The 21,068-nt window shown below is 37.3% G+C and overlaps 1 protein-coding gene across 1 annotated transcript in view; it reads left to right on the top strand.

Moving 5' to 3' along the window:
* The window catches only part of LOC134839459 (mucin-3B-like), a 101,429-nt gene that overhangs the window by 65,243 nt on the left and 15,118 nt on the right, over positions 1 to 21,068 (top strand). The window contains exons 37-49 of the mRNA XM_063855012.1: positions 213 to 488; positions 730 to 1,008; positions 1,277 to 1,540; positions 1,831 to 2,109; positions 2,480 to 2,782; positions 3,045 to 3,317; positions 3,409 to 3,687; positions 3,921 to 4,211; positions 4,533 to 4,811; positions 10,733 to 10,890; positions 17,108 to 17,231; positions 19,862 to 20,140; positions 20,820 to 20,965. Of these exons, the coding sequence (XP_063711082.1) occupies positions 213 to 488; positions 730 to 1,008; positions 1,277 to 1,540; positions 1,831 to 2,109; positions 2,480 to 2,782; positions 3,045 to 3,317; positions 3,409 to 3,687; positions 3,921 to 4,211; positions 4,533 to 4,811; positions 10,733 to 10,890; positions 17,108 to 17,231; positions 19,862 to 20,140; positions 20,820 to 20,965 (3,230 nt within the window). The remainder of the gene's footprint in view (positions 1 to 212; positions 489 to 729; positions 1,009 to 1,276; positions 1,541 to 1,830; positions 2,110 to 2,479; positions 2,783 to 3,044; positions 3,318 to 3,408; positions 3,688 to 3,920; positions 4,212 to 4,532; positions 4,812 to 10,732; positions 10,891 to 17,107; positions 17,232 to 19,861; positions 20,141 to 20,819; positions 20,966 to 21,068) is intronic.

The following is a 21,068-nucleotide window of genomic DNA, read 5'->3' on the forward strand; positions in this document are numbered from 1 at the left end:
TCTCACAATTAACATCGGAATCTTTGCAGCCTCCGATTTACGAACTGGGTTCTCATTTTTTTAAAAAAAAATCTTGAACTGATTTGAATTTGTTTTTGCTAAACTACGTATGTATTGGGATGGATTGTGCTTTGAATCGTATTTTTGTAAATCTCGCTTAGTTTTTTTTTCACTAAAGGACCATATTAAGCACTAAAGTGGTTCTTTTGTAGCCGCAACCTCGGTCAACGCAGCCATCACCGGTCGCTCGGACACCTCTCTCGTCTTCTCAATCGGGACCACCCCTTCGGGAACCCCAGTGACACAGTACACTGTGGAGAGATGGAACAGTGCACATGCCACCAAGCAGGCCACCATCTACCCAGACGGAGCGGACACCAGTGCGAACTTCACTGGTCTAACAGAGTGCACTAAGTATGATATAGACGTGATAGCCAGTAGTCCTGGATGTATCTCGCCAATGAAACAGCTTGACGATGAAGCGACGCGTGAGTTAAACGAGTTTGAACATTTCTGTTTTCAAGAGCTGAAAATTATGGAAATTTTTAATGCGGATAATTTAATGAGAAAAAAATCAAAGACCTAATTTCTGAACAACTTGGCTGATTGAATGATAGCTTCAGCTAGTTTTTGAATAACAAGTTTCCAACGAGCTTCAGGACAATTTAGCTCTGTTACAAAATCACTGGTAAAATTGGAGAAGAGAGAGAAATGTCGCTTTTTTTGCAGTTCCTTCCGATGTTAGCCCGGCTAGTCTCTCCACTCCGGCTACCGACGTGACCAGCACCTCCTTCAAGATCACGGGACTCCCTGGGTCGCCAACCAAGACTATCAACGCCAGAGCCTTCAGCTCTACACCTGTATGCACTGGCACTGATTTCGACAGCACGACTACTACTGAGGTGACGATGGATACCCTGACTCCGGGTTGTTCTTATACTGTGGAGTTCAACGCCACCTGTTTTGGAGGAGGAAGTGTGAACACGACGAGCATCACTTATTGCACAGGTGTGTCCCAGATTCAACGATTCAACTGACATTAATTTTTTTTATGATTTAAATGTAACTACATACGGTCAAGTGAGTTTTATGTGAATTCAAAGCAAATAAATTCTGAGAAAGTGGGACTAGTTTACAAAGTAAAGTCTGTAGTTTTTTTTCAACTCCAGACCACGCTAACTTAAACGATTATATGAAAGTCTCAAAGAAAAACTGATTGAAATTACTTCCTTAACTTTTAGGTCATTTAGTTTATTCGTTTTTGGAATTGTTTCAGCACCTGCCGCAGTTCCAGGTACTTGGGACCCCTCCACCACCAACACCACAGCCGCACCTTTCACGTTCACCCACCATGACCCACTGCCGACAAAGTACGAATACAAAGTTGGGGGAGGAGCTTTCATTGACATCGCCAACACGGACACTGGCGCTACTGCCGCAGTGACTGCCGGCACTTGCGTTGTCCTTACCTTGAGGGCGGAGTTGACGTGTAATGGGGACGCCCTGGAGGGCGATGATGACACGTTCGATATTTGTGGAGGTTGGAATTTATTTATTTGGTTATACCTCAAAGGAAATGTTTTAAAAACTTGGTCGACGCAATGTCTACTCTGGTCTTGAAAATTTCAACATATCATCTTAATTGGCTGCTGTTTTCTCTTAAAAAATAATGCTTTTATATCATCGAAAGTTTTATAAGACACCCTCTGTAGACTCTATCGTTATCGCTATTAAAAAAAAGTTCATCTTAGTGGTTTTTTCCTAAGAGTTTTTTTTTTAGTAAAGTTTCGCTCCCAAAGTCAATTTATTTAAAGTGGTTTTTTATATCAGCTCCCGAGCAGGCCAGTATTAGTTCCATCACCCCCAGTGAAACCCAGCTGGTTCTGACTTACGTCACCGCACCCGCATCACCTGTGACCGACTTCAAAATCAGCTACGTTCCCACCGCCGGAGGAGCCGCAACGGACAAGACAGGGGAGACATCCCCCACCACCATAATGACCTTGGCTGGGTGCACCAGTTATGATATCACAATTACTCCTTATGTCGAGGCACCAGATGGAACCAGAGTTGAAGGACAGTCCAGCTCCAATAATAGTGTATTCACTCGTACGTCTCATTTTTAGTTTTTTTCCAAGTTTTGTTTATTGAACTTTGAACACGAATATTTTCAAAAAAAATTTCTACAACTAATTAAATAACTTTGCGAGCCCACTCTTGAGCGTTATTTATGAACAGAGTGCCTAAATAAACATAAAAATGATGATGATGAAGTTACTCTTGGCAAAACTAGGCATCACAAGTAAGCGTCAAGTGAGATCGAGTGAGGAGTCATATTAAATTCTTTTGTAGTGACTTGATTTGTAATCGAACGGAAGGTTAAAACATATCTGTTTGTCATAATAATGAGGACTAACAGAAAAGACCTTTTTATCTCTGTGAGAAAGCATTTTGATAAGCTCCGCGTCTTCTTTTTCAGTTCCTGCTGACGTCACCTCAGCCGGAGCTCAGGGCATCTCCACCTCCAATCAGACGATCGAAATCGTGAATGTAAACATGGGAACCGACAATTTCGAGAAAGTCCAGGCCATCATCACTGGAACCTCAGACACCACCAACTGTCCAATCCCTGCAATTGTGAACTACAAGAGTAATGTGAATGAGAGGAACATTTCGGTGCCGGGGTTGCCAGATGCATGCGAATATGAGTTCCAGTTGTCACCGCTGTGCGACGGGGATACGTTGACTTCAGCAAACAACGTGTCGAACAAATACTGCACAAGTAAGCTTAAGCTTTTGAAAAAAAAACTTTTACGGAAAGTTTCCAGTTTTTGTGCTTAGACCATCTAGTATAGCAGCCTGCCCTGAATCGGATCAATAAATGACAGGACTTTTAATTCAAACGTAAAATTCAATACAATGAATTTTCTTGCAACCAACGTTATTTACTATAAAGGTTCTAGCGTTGCTGAACTGTCTTGTTGCTAGAATTAAGTTCGAACTATTTTCAATTTTCTTAAATTTCAGTTTCAATTTTTATTTAGAACCAAACGCGCCGGACACTCTGGTCCAGACTGCTTGTACGGATACTTCGATCAATATGACCTGGGTGAGTGGCTCTCCAGGCACCACTGGGTTCGACGTCTACAGCGGGGCTTTGTCTGCCTTCGTCGCAGACCAGACATCTCCATACGCTGAGGGCAGTCTGACTGCACACTCAAGTTACTCTTACTACGTCAAGGGATACAAGAGCTGCACCGGAACACCGGCTGAGAAACTGTACGGGGATGATTCAGTTTCACACACTGTCTATACAGGTAGAGTTAAGGCTATGCAATGCTGTTTTTCCACTTGCAACAATTTTCTTTCTCCAATTTACCTTACTTAGAAATGTGTTTAACGTTTCAGCGCCTGGTGCTGCAACAATCACTGTAGTCGAAAGTCTCGAAGATTCAATCAACATCTCATATGCTTTGAGTCCAGACGTCGATCCAGACAAATGGATGCTGACATACCAGAAACTCGCGGGACCTCTCACTCCTGTGCCGGACAAGGTGGGAACGGACAAGCAGCACCTGTTCGCCACTCTGGACTCTTGTAGCCAATATACGATCACAGTTGCGGGCAAGGAGGAGTCGGGAGACGTGGACTGCATCGCCACCCCCACTTCTGAGAACCATTTTACTGGTAAGCTGACTTAAAGAAACAATGATACTCCTGCATTAAAAGTGGGTTGCGCAAACAGCAATTTTAACAAAAGATTGAATGGCTGTAGAACCTCTTGGATCCAAATCCATGAACTACATGAGATTAAGGTTAACGACTGTAAATTCTACTGTGAAGGTAAAAGACAACATTTGAAATCTTTCTTTTTATAAAACCTCAAAAATTTGATATAAACAAAGACTTCTTTGCTGCAGCTCCTAAAATCATAAATGCTGCGGGAGTGTCTCAATCAGCAGTGACTACTACTGGATTCAAGATCGGAACCCTCGATACCACTGACTCTTCTGCTTGGCAGAGTGTGACTGCAACTGCCACCTCAAATGACCCCGTCTGTACCCTTACAGAGACGGAAACAGTTGCCTACAGTGTGGGGGCTGAACTGACTTTTGCCTCTTTGCAACCAGGCTGTCCCTATAATATATCCTTTCAATCTAGCTGTGGGACACACAATTCAGCATCCGCACCTCAAGCAATTTACTGCACAAGTAAAAATGCTCTTTATCTGCTACAATCTTTGCAAAGACCGAACATTTTTTTAAATGTTTTTTGCATTTTACTGAAAATGCCGCTTCTTGCAAAAATGTCGAAAACTTGTTTCAATTTCAGTTTTCTTGTACGCATAAACATTTTACATGGGTTGCCCAAATAAGTTGAATCAAATGCCAATTTAGTTTCAGCCGTCTGACCCAATTTGTATCAAAAATTTTGAAACGTTTAATCTGATTTCCATCATTCTGGATCAAAAATTGCATTGATAGTTTTGAAAGACAGTATTTTCAGTTTAAAATCCTGTACGAATGTTTTAGAACCAGCGACAGTGGTTAACTTTGCGGCGCATAATGTCACCAACGACTACATAGTGCTAACTTGGGACGACAACTCTCCCGCACCCGACGCGTACAAGGTGAAACGGAGCACAGACGCAGGATACACAGTGCACACAGACGTCTCCTCTCCCTTCCGATTCCCTACCCTGGATGACTCCACCGACTACACATTTGAGATCATCGCCTGCATCGACTGTGACGCCACCACAACCCCCGTGGGTCTGTGCAGTGTCGCCGCGACAACCGCATCACAAACAGGCATGCACACTTATTTGTGAAGGAATTTAGAAAGTTTTTGATGAATATTGCGTAGTTCAATTAGAATCTGCTTCTTTTTTTTAGGACAGCCTTAAAAATACGACTGCTTGGCAAAATGCATAATTGATCCCTCATTTCTGAATGCCAATTTTTTATATACAGTCATACAACCGCGATGTTTAAGATACAACGCTGACGGATGTTGAATTTATCTTAAAAATCATGGTACTGTTCATCATAGAAATTGCATAAAATTTGAACGAGCTAACTTAGTTCTTTCTGAAAATAATACTTTTAGGTATCGATGTCAGCGCAGCGCCAGGTTTGAAAGCCCGTAGACGACACAGGCGCACCTTATCTAGTAAATAAAACACCTCGCTTCTGTAGATTTGTGAATGCAAGCACCACTGTCCAGTTCTTCTGATTTTTGTTTATAGATTCTGAGTTCAAATTAATTTGACTTTATTCATTTCTGCCTGCAGTATTTTTTAGCCAAACTGAGGGTTTTTGATAAGTGCAAACTTTGCCGATTTTTTAAACTTATTTATGTAGGCTTTTGAGAAATTTAAACGAGGTGAATTATTCTGCTTTCAAAATATTTGAAAAAATAAAGAATGAATTAGGTTCTTTGAAATAGTAGAACAACATAGTACTTTAAATCAACAAAGGCACGCACTGTAATAAAGAGGATAAACAAAAGGTATACGTTATGCCATGCCCACTTAGAGTCTTGCCTCGGTTAAAATACAAACAGAAGTATAAGCTATCATCCGCATTAGAATTTATAATTTAGTTTAGAGCTAAGTTAGAATCATCACTATATTTTTTATGACACAATATTGCACGCTGAAGACTATTTATTTTGCTACTCTTCAACGATGAGATTCTCTCAAAGTCGATCGAGAACCGAAAAAAAATTTAAGTTACAAGAAAACTACAAGAAATTGGAAGGTCAAAATTTCTGGCTGAAATTGCACCCAATGATGATGTTATCAAAAAATGGTTTTTTTTCATTTTTTCCTTCATCATACACGTTTTTCGGCTTCTTTGTTGTCGTATTTTTTTGTTGATTAAAACCGCGATAAGTTAAAATAAACTTTTTGGATTGTCAATTCAATTTTTGATTTGTATTTTTAATATCGATGCAAGTAGTTCGCTAATTTTTCGCGAAGGAATTCAAATCGCAAAAAATTTTGATAAGAATTGCGATATTTCGAAAACAAGAAGGAATTGGAAGGTGATATTTTCATACTAGAACTGCAACTCAAAATGGGTTCCCTGATAGCATCAATTAAATGATTCTATAAGGCATAAGAATTAAAAACTAAAATCTAAAATGGATTAGTTCTGAGTTGCCCAATATTTATGTATCCCTAATTCTGTGCTCAAAATTGCTTTTATAAATTCAAAATTATTTCTTCAAAAAATCGATTCATTCAACTTTATTTCTGTTAAATTTTTGTTGTAATAAGGAACGATTGACCTGCTGGAGCTACATGAAAAAGTTTTTGCAACAAAAAATGGTTCAGAAAACTAGTGGAATGTATCTTATTAACTGAACTTGATAAACAAAGCTCATGAGCGGTAACAATATTGTTCAGCTGAAATTTCATTGACACGCCATCATGTTTTTTGTATATCATTTTGATGATTTTAAATTTTACTAAAAAAGCTGATTTTTTTTAAAGAAAAATCATTAAAAAATATATCAGGAGGCCGTTGAAATATTGGCTGTATTTAAGAAATGTAATACTTCATCGTCGCCCTTCTGCGTACACAAGTTTTCATTTTAGAAAGCAATCCAGAATAGTGTCCAAGTGTTGTTTGATTTTTGCAATGTGATGCGAGAACATTAAGTTTTTATCCACTTTTATATTCAAGTACTTACTGGAAAGATTAGTGTAAAACAGTTAATGATCAATAGCCACATGAAAATTGGAAGTTTTTGTAAGATATCCTAGTTTAGTTTATTTATTTTCATCAAAATTTGAAGTTAGAAATTAGCCAGTTGTTAGCACAGAAGATGTAAGATTGAGACTCGCCCAGTCCCAGTCTCAAAATACACGCGATAACATTATTGCAAAAATGAGAGTACCTCAGAGGCCCCCGTTTTATTGGTAATATCATTTTTTGTAAAAAATAAACAAGGATAGCCGGTTATTGCGCAATAAGCATAGAATTTTCATACCAGTCTTAGACTAAAATATTAAAAAAGTGTTTTTCAATTGAATGTCTTTTTGCGTGGTTTGATAAAACGATCTGATTGAAAAACTACAACTTAGGCATATTTGACAGTCTAAATAAAATAAACAAATGGGAATATCAGTTTTTGTTGAAAAAAATGACTAGAACTACATTCCAAAAAGTCGTAGTAAATCAAAAAGTTTTTGGTTTTTAAAGTTTTTGGGGAAATTTGTTGGAACTTGTAAATATCGCGGAAATCACCGTTGAAAGGACTTTTTTATGATATATAATTTTTTGCAGTCCAATGATAAGTTGTGGTACCTGATGTGCGTGGGAAAAAAGTAAGACACACCCTAATACTAAGATCCTGCCAATTTTCAATGGTCAGAACAAAGCCGCGGTGGATTGAAGTTGAACCTTTTGGAACCTTTTGCTTATAGGTAACCAGCTGGATGAAGCACATTTCATATAGATTGACCCAAAAGATTATCGACCCAAAGATTATAGCAAAGAACCTGGAAGCCATATAGTTCCAATTTATCAAGCATCATTTTGTTATCGACTGTATAATTTAAAAACAAAAAAAAATAATACAGTTGGTTGGGCTTAATTTTTTCAAATTATTTACTGGACGCATTTAGGAGCAGGCGCGAATCTAGGAATTTCTCGACCTTTTTTTTCTAGGTCGACCAAATAGATTTTCCGAGCTCTCCAAACCACTATAAAGACCCTGTTTTGGTCAAAGTTTTTGCGCCGCAGGCAAAATTTTGAAAAACAGGCTAAAAATAGCGTTTTTAGGCACTTTTTGGAAAATTTCGACCAAAAAATCGCGTTATCTCAAAATAGTACAAAGGGGGGACCCTTTGGGTCGGCAGCGGGTCGAATCCCTGTAAGGAAGCGTCCGCCCCCCCCCCCCCCCCCCCCCGCCACCCCTAAATCCGCTACTGTTTAGGAGTATTTAGGCCAAAATTAATAATATTCATCTTTCTGCCAATTTTATGCAGTGGGAAGACTTCAGCATACTTGAATGGAGGGGGGAAATATAGCAGATAAGAAAAAATAATAGTTAAATAGATTAAATTTGGGGCAGTATTGTAGGGAGACACTGTAACAAAATGGCTGCTTATTTCGTCTATGCCTGAAGATTGCTTTGGCATCATGTTTTTAATGACAATCAATACTTCTTTAAAAGTGCTGTTAGAGGGATAAAAGGACTGTGGAACAGACTCAACACTTATTATTGGACATACACTCGGATTTTGATCGTCAAGCTTTTCGTCAATTGAAAATGGCTCAGCCACTTTTTCTTTACAGCTACTCCTTGACTTTTCGAGTTTTTACCAAAAAGTTCGTTTATTAGCTTAAAAACCTGTCTCGAGTCTCCGATACAATTATCAAACAATATTATCTCCAAAATTATTAATTTCTAGTAAATTTACTCTTTTTGTTCCTCTCCGCAACAAACCAATTTTTTTGGCAATAACGCATTTTTTATTTTGACAAGTTATAGAGTTTATTTTTTTGATACAATTGATTTTTTAATTTGCTTGTTAAACGTTAAAACAATATGCATTTTAAAACTAATTTAAGCAAGTCAATTAGTACCAGCATTTTTGTAAACTGAAAAGAGTTAAAGTATATGACCTACTGCTTGATATTGAATGTAGGTGGCAGAAAACAAATATCAAAATCAAAGTTATCAAGTGTAAATTTTCATAATTTTTGTGTTTTGCCAAAAGATATCTGAGACAAATCAAACGGCACATTCAGGCTCGGAGTCTTCTGATATGAGCCAGTCGTATCAGCTGTTATTGAAAGTGAGAGAAGCCTGAAGCCCTTAAATTTCTTACTGGTTTTGTAGGTATCTGCGAATCAAACTATATGGTCAAAAAAGCGTAAAAATATTTAAATTTAAGTGTTTTTTAATGATTACATGCAAAATACTTTTTTTACTTTTGATCACCGGTATCAACTGTTTTCAGATACGGATATTTGTATTATGGGAAAACTTGAAGCCGGTTTTTGCGAAGTTGGTTATTTGCTTCAGAAACGGGTATTTGCGAAGTCGAACTTATGGAAAAAAACGAATCCAAAATTCTCTTGCTTAATAATAAAAATACAAATGGCGTGATGAATATGATTTGAATTTCGAGTGTATTTACATAAGCAACGCTTGTGTGATAGTGTGAACTTTCTTTTTTCCAAGCGTAAGTCGCAACTACTAGTGTTCATTTTGAAAGTGTTCATTTTGATCAATAACCAGCTATTAAGTACAGCCAATGCTAAGGATATTAACACAGACTATTATATTACAATTAGCAGTTTAGCTTCAATGTATCATGGATTTGTAGCGTAGAGGTAGGGAAGGAGACCCGCAACAAAATGAGAGGGTTCGAACCTGGGCAGGGTCGGATGTTTTTAACGAACTTTTTCGTATACTACTTAAAATGCGTCCGCTCTACAAATTGAGGCATGTTACTTGGTGAATTTCTTTTTTTTTCAAATTGACTGGTACTGCTAATGCGTCACAATTGGCTTGCGTCATCTAGCAATTAGATAGACTCATAATTGGCGCGCGTCACTTAAGAAATTTTGTAGACTAAAAGTTTTACTCATTCAGTTTTTCCCAGTAGCGTTATCGGTCATATTTTTCCTTGTATATGCGAAGTGCAACTTCGCCTCTGTGTCAAAATTTATCCATTGGTCCTTATTTCTCAATTGGGGTTAAGTTTATTGAAAAAAAAGCAAAAAAATTTCGGAAAAATGAAAAATTTGAGTTATTATGAGTTTGCTTTTTGAAACTACATCTAAATGTCATTCGTTATCAATTTGAAAGAATAATTTAATATAACTATTATAATCAGGGGCGGATTTGTGACCCCCTCCCCTCAGAAATTTGACCCCATGCCGACCCAAAGGGTCCCCCTTCGTACTATTTTGAGGTATCCATTTTTGGTTGACTGACCCTAAAAGTTTTCTAAAGCGCGAAGCATACTAATTTGGAGGGAGGAGCGTGCGCCAAAAAACGAACCTTTTTTGTTAAAAATGTTTCCAGAAAGTGCCTCAAAACGCATTTTTGGGCATGTTTTTTTTTAAAAAATTTTTTTCCGACGCAGAAAGTTTGGCCAAAACACAGTCTTTTTTAGTGCTTTGGCAGAGCTCGGCAATCCAATTTTATCGACTTAAAAAAGGTCGACACAATTTTCGATTTTTTTTGAAAATCCGCCCCCTCCCCCTCGAGAAAATCCTAGATCCGGCCCTAAAATCCTGCCTCTAAAATTATGATTATAATTGAATATAATATAATTGAAAGAGGCTTATGAATTTCATCTCTTTTAAGTTGTTTTTGGAATCCATGCTGAATTGCGTATTAGCTCATGTTGAGTGGTTTGAAGTTTAGAATTTTAAATCAACATTTTTTAGGTTTTTAATAGTTGTCTCATCTTTTGGATTGCAATAGATGCAAATGTCTAAATCTTTCGGGTTTTTAAAATTTTGGATTTAGAAAATAAGTGCAACGCCAACTGGCATCGAGTAAACTGTTTTTTTTTCAAAGTTCAAAATTAATTTTTTAGTTTAAACTATTCATGGGGTAAAATGCGTGAAACTACTGTGTTTTGTTAATAATTTTTATGTCAAAACGCATTAGCCTTTTAAATGAGCTCAAAATTTTAAAACAATGTATGGTTGTTTTCCGTTCTTCGAGTATTGCAGCAAAAATAATCGTGTTTTTTCAGCGCCTGAGGACGCGGATATATCTGTGACGGGACAGACTACCGCTACTATATCTCTCAATCTGGACACAAATCCAAGTGTTAGTCCAGTTGACACTTGGGTTGTTAGCTACACGGTGTCAGGAGGAGGGCCGAGCACCACAAGTTCTGTCACTGTCACAGTAAGTCTCTAAAATTTGATCGCATTGACAGCAAAAACTCTTAAGAATGTTCGCATGTTTTTACTCACTTGAACATGTTTACCACACAGTTGCGTGCGCCAAATTTTTTTAGCGGGGCGGTTTTTCAAAAAATTTTGAAAATTTTGCCGGCCTTGTTTTAAGCTTGACCAATTTGATTTTCCGAACTCTCCCAAAATAAAATAAGGACCCTATTTTAAAAAAAAATTTTCTGCGCCGTTTTTAGGCTTTTTTGGAAAATTTTGATCGAAAAATTGTGTTTTTTTCGGCGCGCACTCCCCCCTCAAAATTAGTCATATTGGCGCCGAAGGCGACTTTAGAAAAATTTTGAGGCTCTTCAGCGAAAAATGGATGTCATAAAAATATACCGAAGGGGGACTCTTCGGAAAATTTGATAACCAGAATTGAGAAGGAGGGGAATTTTAAGTTCTAATTATATTAAGCGTTTTAATAACTTAATAGTTTTCTATGTTATTTCTCTAGACTTGAATTTTTTTTCTCAAGTTATGATCACACAGCTGCATTTTTAACACAAGCTAGGCCGATAGAAAATAACATAATTGCCATTAAATTGGGAAAAAGTTTTTTCAAACTATCGAATAATGTCACACCTATAAGCATTTCCAAGTTTTTGTCTCAAATGATGTTCTTTGAGGAGCGCACGTCCAAAGACAATACCACCAGTATAAAATTATTCACAAAGACGTAATGAGCATAAAATTAATCCAACCGCCTAAACCATTTAGGCCGAATAAAGCTTGTAAACTAAAAAAAAAGAAATGATACGAAGTCAGAGTTATTTAGAAAACAAATTAGATAAACGAATCAAAAACGCTTTCAATTGCAAAAAATAGCTTACAGCACAAGAAACGTAGAGATTGTTGCAGCTAGGCTGTAAAAAAATAAGCATATGACCGATAGGCTGATAAATTTTTGATCCTGGCTAATTTCAGTAAAAAAAACAGTGCCTGGCCGGATTCGAGCCTAGGCTCTTAGCTAGAAGTTTGGTAACTACTAAGTTTGGTAACTAGTAGTTAATTTTCAATTTAGTTTCCACTAAGTTTGGTAACTAGAAGTTAATTTTCAATTTTCAAGTAAACGAGCTTGGCAGCTGCATGAGTGAATGCTGCACAAATGAATCAATGATTTTGTTAAACTATTTTATACCCAAAATAAAGTCTTTATACCGGTTTATATGCTAGTCGCAAGCGTAAAGATGAAAAAAAAATGACAAATTCAAAATTTATGGCTACCAGCTAGCCTGTGTAGTCGTATTTGATCAGTCCAATTTTTTCCATGAAAAGCGGGACACAGTAGTGCAATTTTTGATGCAAGGTTTTTGGGTCAGCTACATAGCATAAGACTTATGCATCTCGCCATATCGGTTATTTTAAAGCTTCTTTTCTACCCTTTTTTCTGACCTTGAATAGAGTATAGGTGGAAAGCACTAAAGGCAAGATCTCGTGGCAACTGACTCTTCGCCCGGAAGCTCTAGTTCAAAAAGGCAACTGACTTTTCGCCCGGAAGCTCTAGTTCAAACCAATTAGCGTCAAGGCGGTAATTTTTCCTTTTTGAGCTCTTTTTGCAGTTTTTTTGCGTGTGTGTGATACCCTTCACATACAAAGGTGCGCGGAAAGCATGCTCTTTCCGTTTTTTTTTGTTTCGGAGCTTCCTAAGTCGGTCGGTTCGCTCCGTCTATTAAAATTAAACCCTACTCCTTTGTGCCGGTTTTTACCCTAAGACTGGTCCCTACACCTGCTCCCCCTGTTAACAAAAAATTAACAAACCCAAACCAGCGTCTGGTGCTGCGTATGTGGTTGGATTCATTTCAACATCAGTGGTCTGAAAAAATTCAAAGATCACAGCAGATGCAAGCTCAAAGAGCTTAACAGATTCAAATTTAGTGGTCTTAAAAAGTTCAAAGAGCACAACAGAGATTTTTACTGCCACTAATTTCTGAATTTTATATATTGCCCCTCTTGTGACTAACAGTACTAACCTTACTCGCCAGCCGGTTGCAAGTTCCCCTCGAACAACAAATTCCAGCCCAGTGATAAAACCTCCCTTTGAAAATAATCAAATTCCTAATTCGCGTCATGGCTCAAATCCCCTTTATATAACAAACCCCCTAGTTAACCGAGCAAACCCCCTCCCCTTATACTAAGTCCCTGAACATCTGCCATTAAACTGTAATTTCATATTCGGGAAAGCACCCGAAATTGCAGCCATGTTGTGCCAGATCCCTATCGCGGCTTTGCAAAAAACAAAGTTAAAAATGAAGAATCGCACTCCCTCATTGGACCCAAAGTATGCAATTATTAGAAAAGACCGTACTTGAGACGGAGATGGACTCATTACCGTCATTCATATTTTTTTTATACCAGGTATGACTTACTTTTATTCCCTTTCATAAAAGTGGAAGACGGAATTTTGGAGGCGCAATGCGTACAAGTAACGGCCAGCAACCAAAGTATTTGTATCGCAAACTTCTACATCCCTCCCCGATCTAATAGGATTTGAAGCCTCCATTACAATTCTCTTATCTGATTAAAACAGTATCAAACTCGGTGACGCTAATGCCTACTCCCCTTTCTCGTACACCAATATCCTCGGAGACCAACGTGAGGCCAGAAGCAGAGCCTGAGTAGTGAATCTACTTTTTAACCCACTAAACGACCATCATCAAATTAGGCTACCATATGATAGTTACACTTCAACATCATCCTGAGATCTTACGATGGTCTCGCCATCTAATTTATCAATTTGATCTTATCAAACACTTTTAAAGCTAGGCGAAGATCATTCCCGCTCCCCGCTATTTTTTTTACTGCTAAGGAGGCAGCCTGGAAAAGTTTTATCAATAAAGTAAAAAAAGTTTTAGCGAAGCAATTTTTGCAGCACGATGTAAAAGCCGCAGAATGGATTTTTTTTTTGACATTATACTTGCCACAGCACGTCACGGTATTCCCGCTAGACGGCATTCTGTCTCCTTTTCTAGCCCTCAATGAAGAAACAACGAAACTTGCTCAACAAAGAGATCAAATCAGACTTAAATACATACTACCCTTTTTTGTTTGTTTTAAGCAAAGACGTCATGGTCAAATTTCTTAAAAAAAAGAAAAGAAATGACGAGAACTCCAGAATTTTAATCAACATGCGTGGTCCATCTGCTTCTGGAAAATGGTCCTGTCATTCTTAATAAAATTTTCTCAGCCGTTGAACATTTCAAATGCCTTTGAAGTGCAAAATACTAAAATAAAAGCCCACAAAAGAGTTCAAAGAGCAACTAAGAGAAAAGCCCTTAAACTTAGCCTCGAAGACTTACTAAGTTTCATCCCTCTGGAAGCTGAGAACAGCATCAAAGTGGCAAAACCCCAAAAGCAATAGGACCGGATGATCCATGCAGTGTCCTCCTTGAACATATCGGACTCAAAGTAATAGTGTTTTTACTGAACATTTTTAAATTTTCTCCTTCTCTGAACAAAATTTCCAAGTTTGGAAAAACTCAAGTGGTACCGAAACCAATTAAAGATCTCAAATCTTCAAACTCATACCGCCCAGTGTCGATTTGAAGCCCAGCTGTCGAAATTTTAAAAATATTTGATCCATCCCACCCTATCAAAAATTTACCCATAGACGATCACCAACATGGCTCTCGCCCGATGCATTTCACCACCACAGCAATGAACGAATTTCTTTCATCTTCAATAATTTTTAATTGCTTGAAAAGTAAATACACCCCTACAGAGTTAGGCAGGTCATATCAAATGCACCATCCGTCATAGTTCTTCCCCTGAGACCACCTGATATCTCCCCGCCGAAGAAAATCTCCCTGGTTTCACCAAAAGAACTTTTTCCCATATGAGATCTTTGTACAGCCCCATCTTGGAATTGAATTGACCCCAATGATACCCCAAATTTCCCATGGTGTCTTTGCTCATACCACTCTCCATCTTTTTACTTGTTCCCAGAACACCACTATTTTAATCCCAAAAAAATTGTGGCGACGTTTCTGGGGGTTGGTTCGAGAATCCGGACGAGCATCTTCGGGACTATAAACAACAATAAAGAAACAATGAGTGACCATTAGTAGCCTGCATTGTTTCATTAGGACAATCACAGCTTCTGCTCTAATAATAGGAGATCATTTTTGTTGGCAAATATGCAAAAGTTTTGCGTCATTTATTCAGCTGCGTATATCATTGTGCTTAGCAAGTAAACATTTTGAGAAGACAGTCGGATTGTAGTTTTAGATCGAGTCTGAATGCTGCTGGATAACCAAAATTCAAATCCAGTAATCTCTAAAGTTTTGTTATAAGCGTGTTTTCTTTCAAAACCTTTTTTCGTTATTCATAGTTTTTCCCCTTAATTTGAAGACGAATAACATCATTTGACGCGAAAAAATCTAATCTTGATTCACATTAAGTTAATGTTTTATATTGTTCCGACCACTGAAAATGAGGAGGAAATTTGTGTTCGGGTATGTTAGTTTTTTTCATTCTCCACGCAACCTCAGATCCCACAATTTATCCTCAGAATGGGTGATATATCATATTAAAGGCCTTTTGTCGTGATACAACCGACATTTAAATTAAAAAAAAAAATTCGAGTTTCGAGAGGAACCGGTTTGAACAATCTGACTTGAAATTTAATTCCGAATGCGTAAAGCAATCGAAGTGCTTTTTTAAAATGAAAATTGGTTATTTAGGCTAAGAAAACTTAATATTACTAAAAGAAAACTAATTTTGGAAGTTTCAATTTTCTTTTCGATTTTTTGTCATTAATTCAACAAAAATAGGAGTTCTTTTGTTTTTTGGAATAAAAAATGAAAAAAACCTACATAAGGGTGCTCTTTCTAGAAACAAAACAGATTTTTTCGAAAAGTACCGAAACATTTTTTATTTGCTGTTTCATTAACTAAGGAAATATTGTTTTAAGGCTGATTTAGTAAAATTGAGGAAGTTGTCTCAGAATTTTTAAGAGTTTAACAATTGTTCGGACCAATGAAAATTGGGAGGAACTTTGTATTTGGGTGTGTTTTTTTATTTTTTTTCCTCGCTAAATCAGCTGCCATTGAAATGAGTTGAATGATATAACATATTCAAGCTTTTTCAGTCGTGGCTCGAACGACAATAAAAAATCTTCATCGATTTTTCCCAGTGTCAGAAAAAACCGGTTGGAAATTTTTGGTTTTTGAGTGAGTAAAGCAAGCAAGCAGGCTTGCATTAGCTTATTTACGCTAGCGAATAGCTAGTGTTTTAGTACGAACCTTCTTTTTGCTTAGCTAACGCGCAAATAAAAGTGTTCTTTTCTGTGTCTTTTTGCTATAATCACGATCTCTAGCATTGGAAATTTCATAGCATCTGTTCTCTGCTTTATTTTTGGCTAGTGTTTGTAATTGACTAAGCGTCTGCGGCTGAGTGGTTAATGCGTGAGACTGATAATTTCTGCGTCGTAGGTTCGAATTCGAGACGTCGCCAAATTTTTAATAATTCGAGGCTTATTTTTACTTTTTCTTTTTGCTTTTTTAATCTCTAAAACCGTTTTTTTGTCGTGTTCTTTGAATTTGTTTTTTTTGGCGCCATTTTGGGAATTAAAAAGTTGAATTTTTTCTATTTTTTGTTTGCTTTTCTAATCATGTTTTGACAAAAACTGTTTTCTAATTTGCATAAATTACTATGACGGTCGATTATGCCTAAGTTCTAGTTTTTCGTTAAGATCCTTTTATCACACCACGCAGAAAAAAAACGACTTTTAAATTTGAAAAAAAAAATTTGGCCTGAACATTCTGTGGTACATGCACAGTACCCGTCTATTCTTGTTTCAATTACGCTGATGCAATATTGCCTGAATTTTATAGTTGCAAAATTGCAGAAAATCGCAGGGATTAAATTCATTCGAAGTCTCACTGGCAACGATCGGGAAAGTATATAGGTGCGCAAAGCTCTATAGGTGCGCAAAGTATGAAGGTTTTTTGAAAATAGAGCCAATACGAAACAAAATTTTTTTGGTGGCTGTTGAAAAGATAAATACTAAACAGCCTAGAAATTTCAAATTAGTAAGTGTAAGTTTTTCCGCATGAGTGTTTCGACCATTGGGCGAGCTCCGACCAGTGTCCGAGATTTTTTTCTGAGGTTCAACCTCCATTTAGCAAGGTATTATTGTAATTAATCACTAGGTGCTTCTTTTTTTGTTGTAGGGTAGCACTCCCGATAGCACTATAATATCCGGATTGAGCCCGGGTACCCAGTACAACATCACGGCAACACCCTACTTCGATGGAGTGGCCGGCAACCCAGACACCATCTACGGGCACTGCACCAGTGAGTTAATTTTATAGACCGATTGGAGCGGGGTGGGGTGGGGTAGGGTAAGTAGTATTTAAGTTGTAAGTTGAGCTAAAGTTAGTTTAAACGCGCTGTAAACCAGGGATGGAACTGTGAGTGAAACACAAAAATAACCATATGGATATGCTTGAATTGCACTGCATTGAATTGGATTGATGAAAGGGACAATTTGAAACACCGTTTTCGAACTCGAGACCTGATTCAATACTTACTGTTGTGAATACTTATGTACCATGCAAAAGTCCGTCAGTGTAACATTTTGAACCAAAAATCTGCGTTACTCTTGCAAATATCCGACCATTTGCGCAAACATTTGATTTATACTGTCATGCTAAAATCAAGTTATTAAGTTGAAACGTAATGTTTTTTCAACTAAATTTGAATCTTACACAAGGATAGCCGGTTACAATGCAAGTAGTACAGAATGTTCCAAACATTGTCTTCAAAAAACAAGCATGAAAAGTTTTTTGTTCAAATTAGTGAGTGATGTGATGAAAGGATCTTAACAAAAAACTATAAATTAGGCACGTTCGACAATGATAGTAAAATAGGCAAATTGGAAAACAATTTTTGAAGAAAAATGAATTGAAAAAATTCTCACATTTCAATTTTTTTGCAATTTCTTTTTAAATTTTCAATGTTTTGATTTCCAAAAAGGTATTAAAAACTGCAAAAACTAATTCAACTCGAGTAAAACTAAAATTAAGCATAAAAACATAAGCTATAGTAAACGGCTTAAGTTAATCATAAACAAGCCTGCTCGCTCGCTTTACACCCTCAAAATTAGACGAAAAACCAAAAACTTCAAAACGGTTTTTCTAGACACGGGGAATTTTTATTGTGGTTCGAACGACTGAAATCGCTTTAGTTTGATATATCACTCAGCCCAGTCCGATGAGTATGTGTGGTACCTAATTTTGCGTGGAAAACAAGAAAAAAATGAAAACTAAAACACACGCGAATACAAAGTTCGTCCCCATTTTCTCCATTGTATCCTTCTATAATAAGCCTGCTCATTTGCTTTTCTTGCTCAAAAGTAGACTGAATCTCTAAATTTCAAACCGGTTTTTACTCGACTTGAAATAAGTATCAATGTCGTTCAAATCAGGACTGAAAGGTTTTTAATATGACAAATCACTGCGACCATTACGATGAATTTTTGTGATAGTTGTTTTTTGCTGAAAATCAAAATAAGTTTGCTCGCTCTCATCACTGGCTGGAAATAAGACCAAAAATCAAAATTTTAAAATGAGTTTTTTTCCTATACAAAAAAATGTTCGAAGATTTTTGATGTTGTTCGAATCACGGCTAAAAAATTTCAATATGATATATCACTCGACCCATTCCGATGATTAGTTGTAGTACCTGACTTCGTGTGGAAAACAAAAAATAAAACAAGGATAGCCGGTTTCTCTGCATGAAACACAGAATGTTTCGACCATAGTCTCAAAAATGACAACAAAAAAATTTATTCAAAATAGTGTCGTTATTTTTGATATGGTGTGATAAAATGAGCTGAACCAAAAACTAGAGATTAGGCATATTCAATAGTCATAGAACAATCAGCAAACTGAACAACAATCTTTGGAGAAAAGTGACTACAAAAACGAATAAATTAAAAAAAAAATCAAAAATATTCTTTGCCACTTTTGAAATTTTGATTCCAAGAAGGTGCTAAAAAAATCGTTACTTAGTTAAAACTAGCTTTTTTGTTTTAAATCAAGCTAATGGAAGCTTTTAAGCCATGAAAATAAGCTTTTGTAAATCTGCTCGCTCTATTCATTCGCTCGAATTAAGACGAAAACCGAAGATTTCATACCGGTTTTTCTCGACACTGGAATATTTTTGAAATTTTTAAATGTTCGAAGCACGATTGTAGTTGCTTTAATTTGACATATCACTTAACTCTCCTCGATGTTTTTTTTGGTAGCTGATTTTTTTTGTGCGGAAAGCACAAAAAAATAGAACACACCCGAATTCAAAATTTCTCCCCATTTTTGAAATGGTCGGATTTAAAAAACTAAAACACAGCTGAATACAAAGTTCCTTCCCCTTTTCAATGGTCGGAACAATCAAAGCAAAGCACAATTATTGATTTCCTGTATTCAATCAAGAAGCGTTGTGCTACAAAACATCTGTTGTATAATTTTTATGATTATTTTTTCTTAGTCGTTCAAGCATTTATTTGAATGGCCGGGTTCGCCCCGTGAAACCTACTCGAGTTATTTTCAGCATTTTGTTTTTTGTAATAATTAGAAATTAAGCACATTAAAAAGAACTCGGACTAGAGTGCAATTGTTTTCAATTCTATATAAGTTGGCTCAGAGAACGTTTTCTTAGCTTCCAAAATATAGTGTAATAATATCAAATCGCTATACGTAAGATAGTTGGGTCGCTGTTAAAAAGCATGTATGAAAGATAACGAACTTGCGAAGGTTTAGATGGCCAAAATGTTTTTGGGGTCCATCTGCATATTAGGGTACTTGTACTATGGTATGTAAGTTCGGAAGATGTAAACTTTTAGTGTATTTTCGATTTTTTTTTATTTTTCCTCGATAATTTATTGCTTCTGCTAGTTGATTGTTTCAAATAATACTTTATTTTAGCTCCCGATAACGTAGATTTTACCGGTCTCATGTGGAGTGACTTCCAAAAGACGACTCTCAACTTCTCCGGTCTTGCAGTGGTGGGATCATATGACTACATACAGGTATCAGCAGCCTGTCCTCCCTCTCCCGCAGTGCTTCTTAATCTGACAAATCCGACAACCGAAGGACAACTCACTGGTTTGACCGAGGGCTGCAAACATACTCTAAGCGCGACTGCCTACTGCGGGACCAGTGCTGGCACAGTTCAGACGGCCACAACGAAGGAACAGTGCACCCGTAAGTGTATGCTAGCTAGAATCGTTAAGGGGAGCGGTGGTGAAGTGCGGTTACGTCTCCGCCTCTCAATCGAAAGGTCGGATGTTCGAGGCCCACCATGATCCGTGCTCGTTGCTTGAGGGTGAAGCAACATTACCCAACTCAGAAAAATAACCCAAAAAATTGCATGTAGTTATTGCATGTAAATTGCAGGGGCACAACACCGGTTCGCCGTGATGAGCTGTACAGCTCTTGTGTTGGTCCTTTCTCCCGTGGATAAATGATCTTAAAAATTAATTAAAAAAATCGTAGCTGAACTTTTGATAAACCTTGACTCCTTAACACCGCAACATTTGATGATTGAATACCAGCAAACTTTTCTCAATGCAGATAAATGGAAAATTATTACTCGTACTTCTGTATAATTTCATACGTCTTCACCCCACAGCAGTTAAGCTTCACTAAAATTTCACTCCGAATTCAAAATTTCAACCTGATTTTAACCCCCCTCCCGCCAGTTTTATCATTTTAGCAAAAATTTTACCTTTTTCTTATGCTTCGCCCCACTATTAAATAGTGTCTTCAAACAAAAGGGGTTTTGGTTTGCCGTGAACAGAATAAAAACGTTGCCGAAGACTGCTTGTGGAAGTGGTAAATTGTGATAAAATTGCCTATATTATCTGATGTGTATTGTGTATAGTGCCTGACCTGGTGAACAGCCACAACCTGCCATTTGCAAACACTCCTTCCAGCTACGCTGTGGACACTCTGACAGTGGCCAACGGAGTCTACACCGAGATATACATCACAGCTACCACCACACAGAACTACTGCAACAACCAAACTGTGAGTAGATGTAGACGACACAAAACCCTTCCAGGGGCTGTAATTATTTCGATAGCGGCCGTGTGGTGATAAACGGGAAATATAAGTTCTGGTGGAGAGGTGG

The sequence above is a fragment of the Symsagittifera roscoffensis genome, chromosome 2 (genome assembly GCF_963678635.1).
Source record: "Symsagittifera roscoffensis chromosome 2, txSymRosc1.1, whole genome shotgun sequence".
NCBI classification, from domain to species: Eukaryota; Metazoa; Xenacoelomorpha; order Acoela; family Convolutidae; genus Symsagittifera; species Symsagittifera roscoffensis.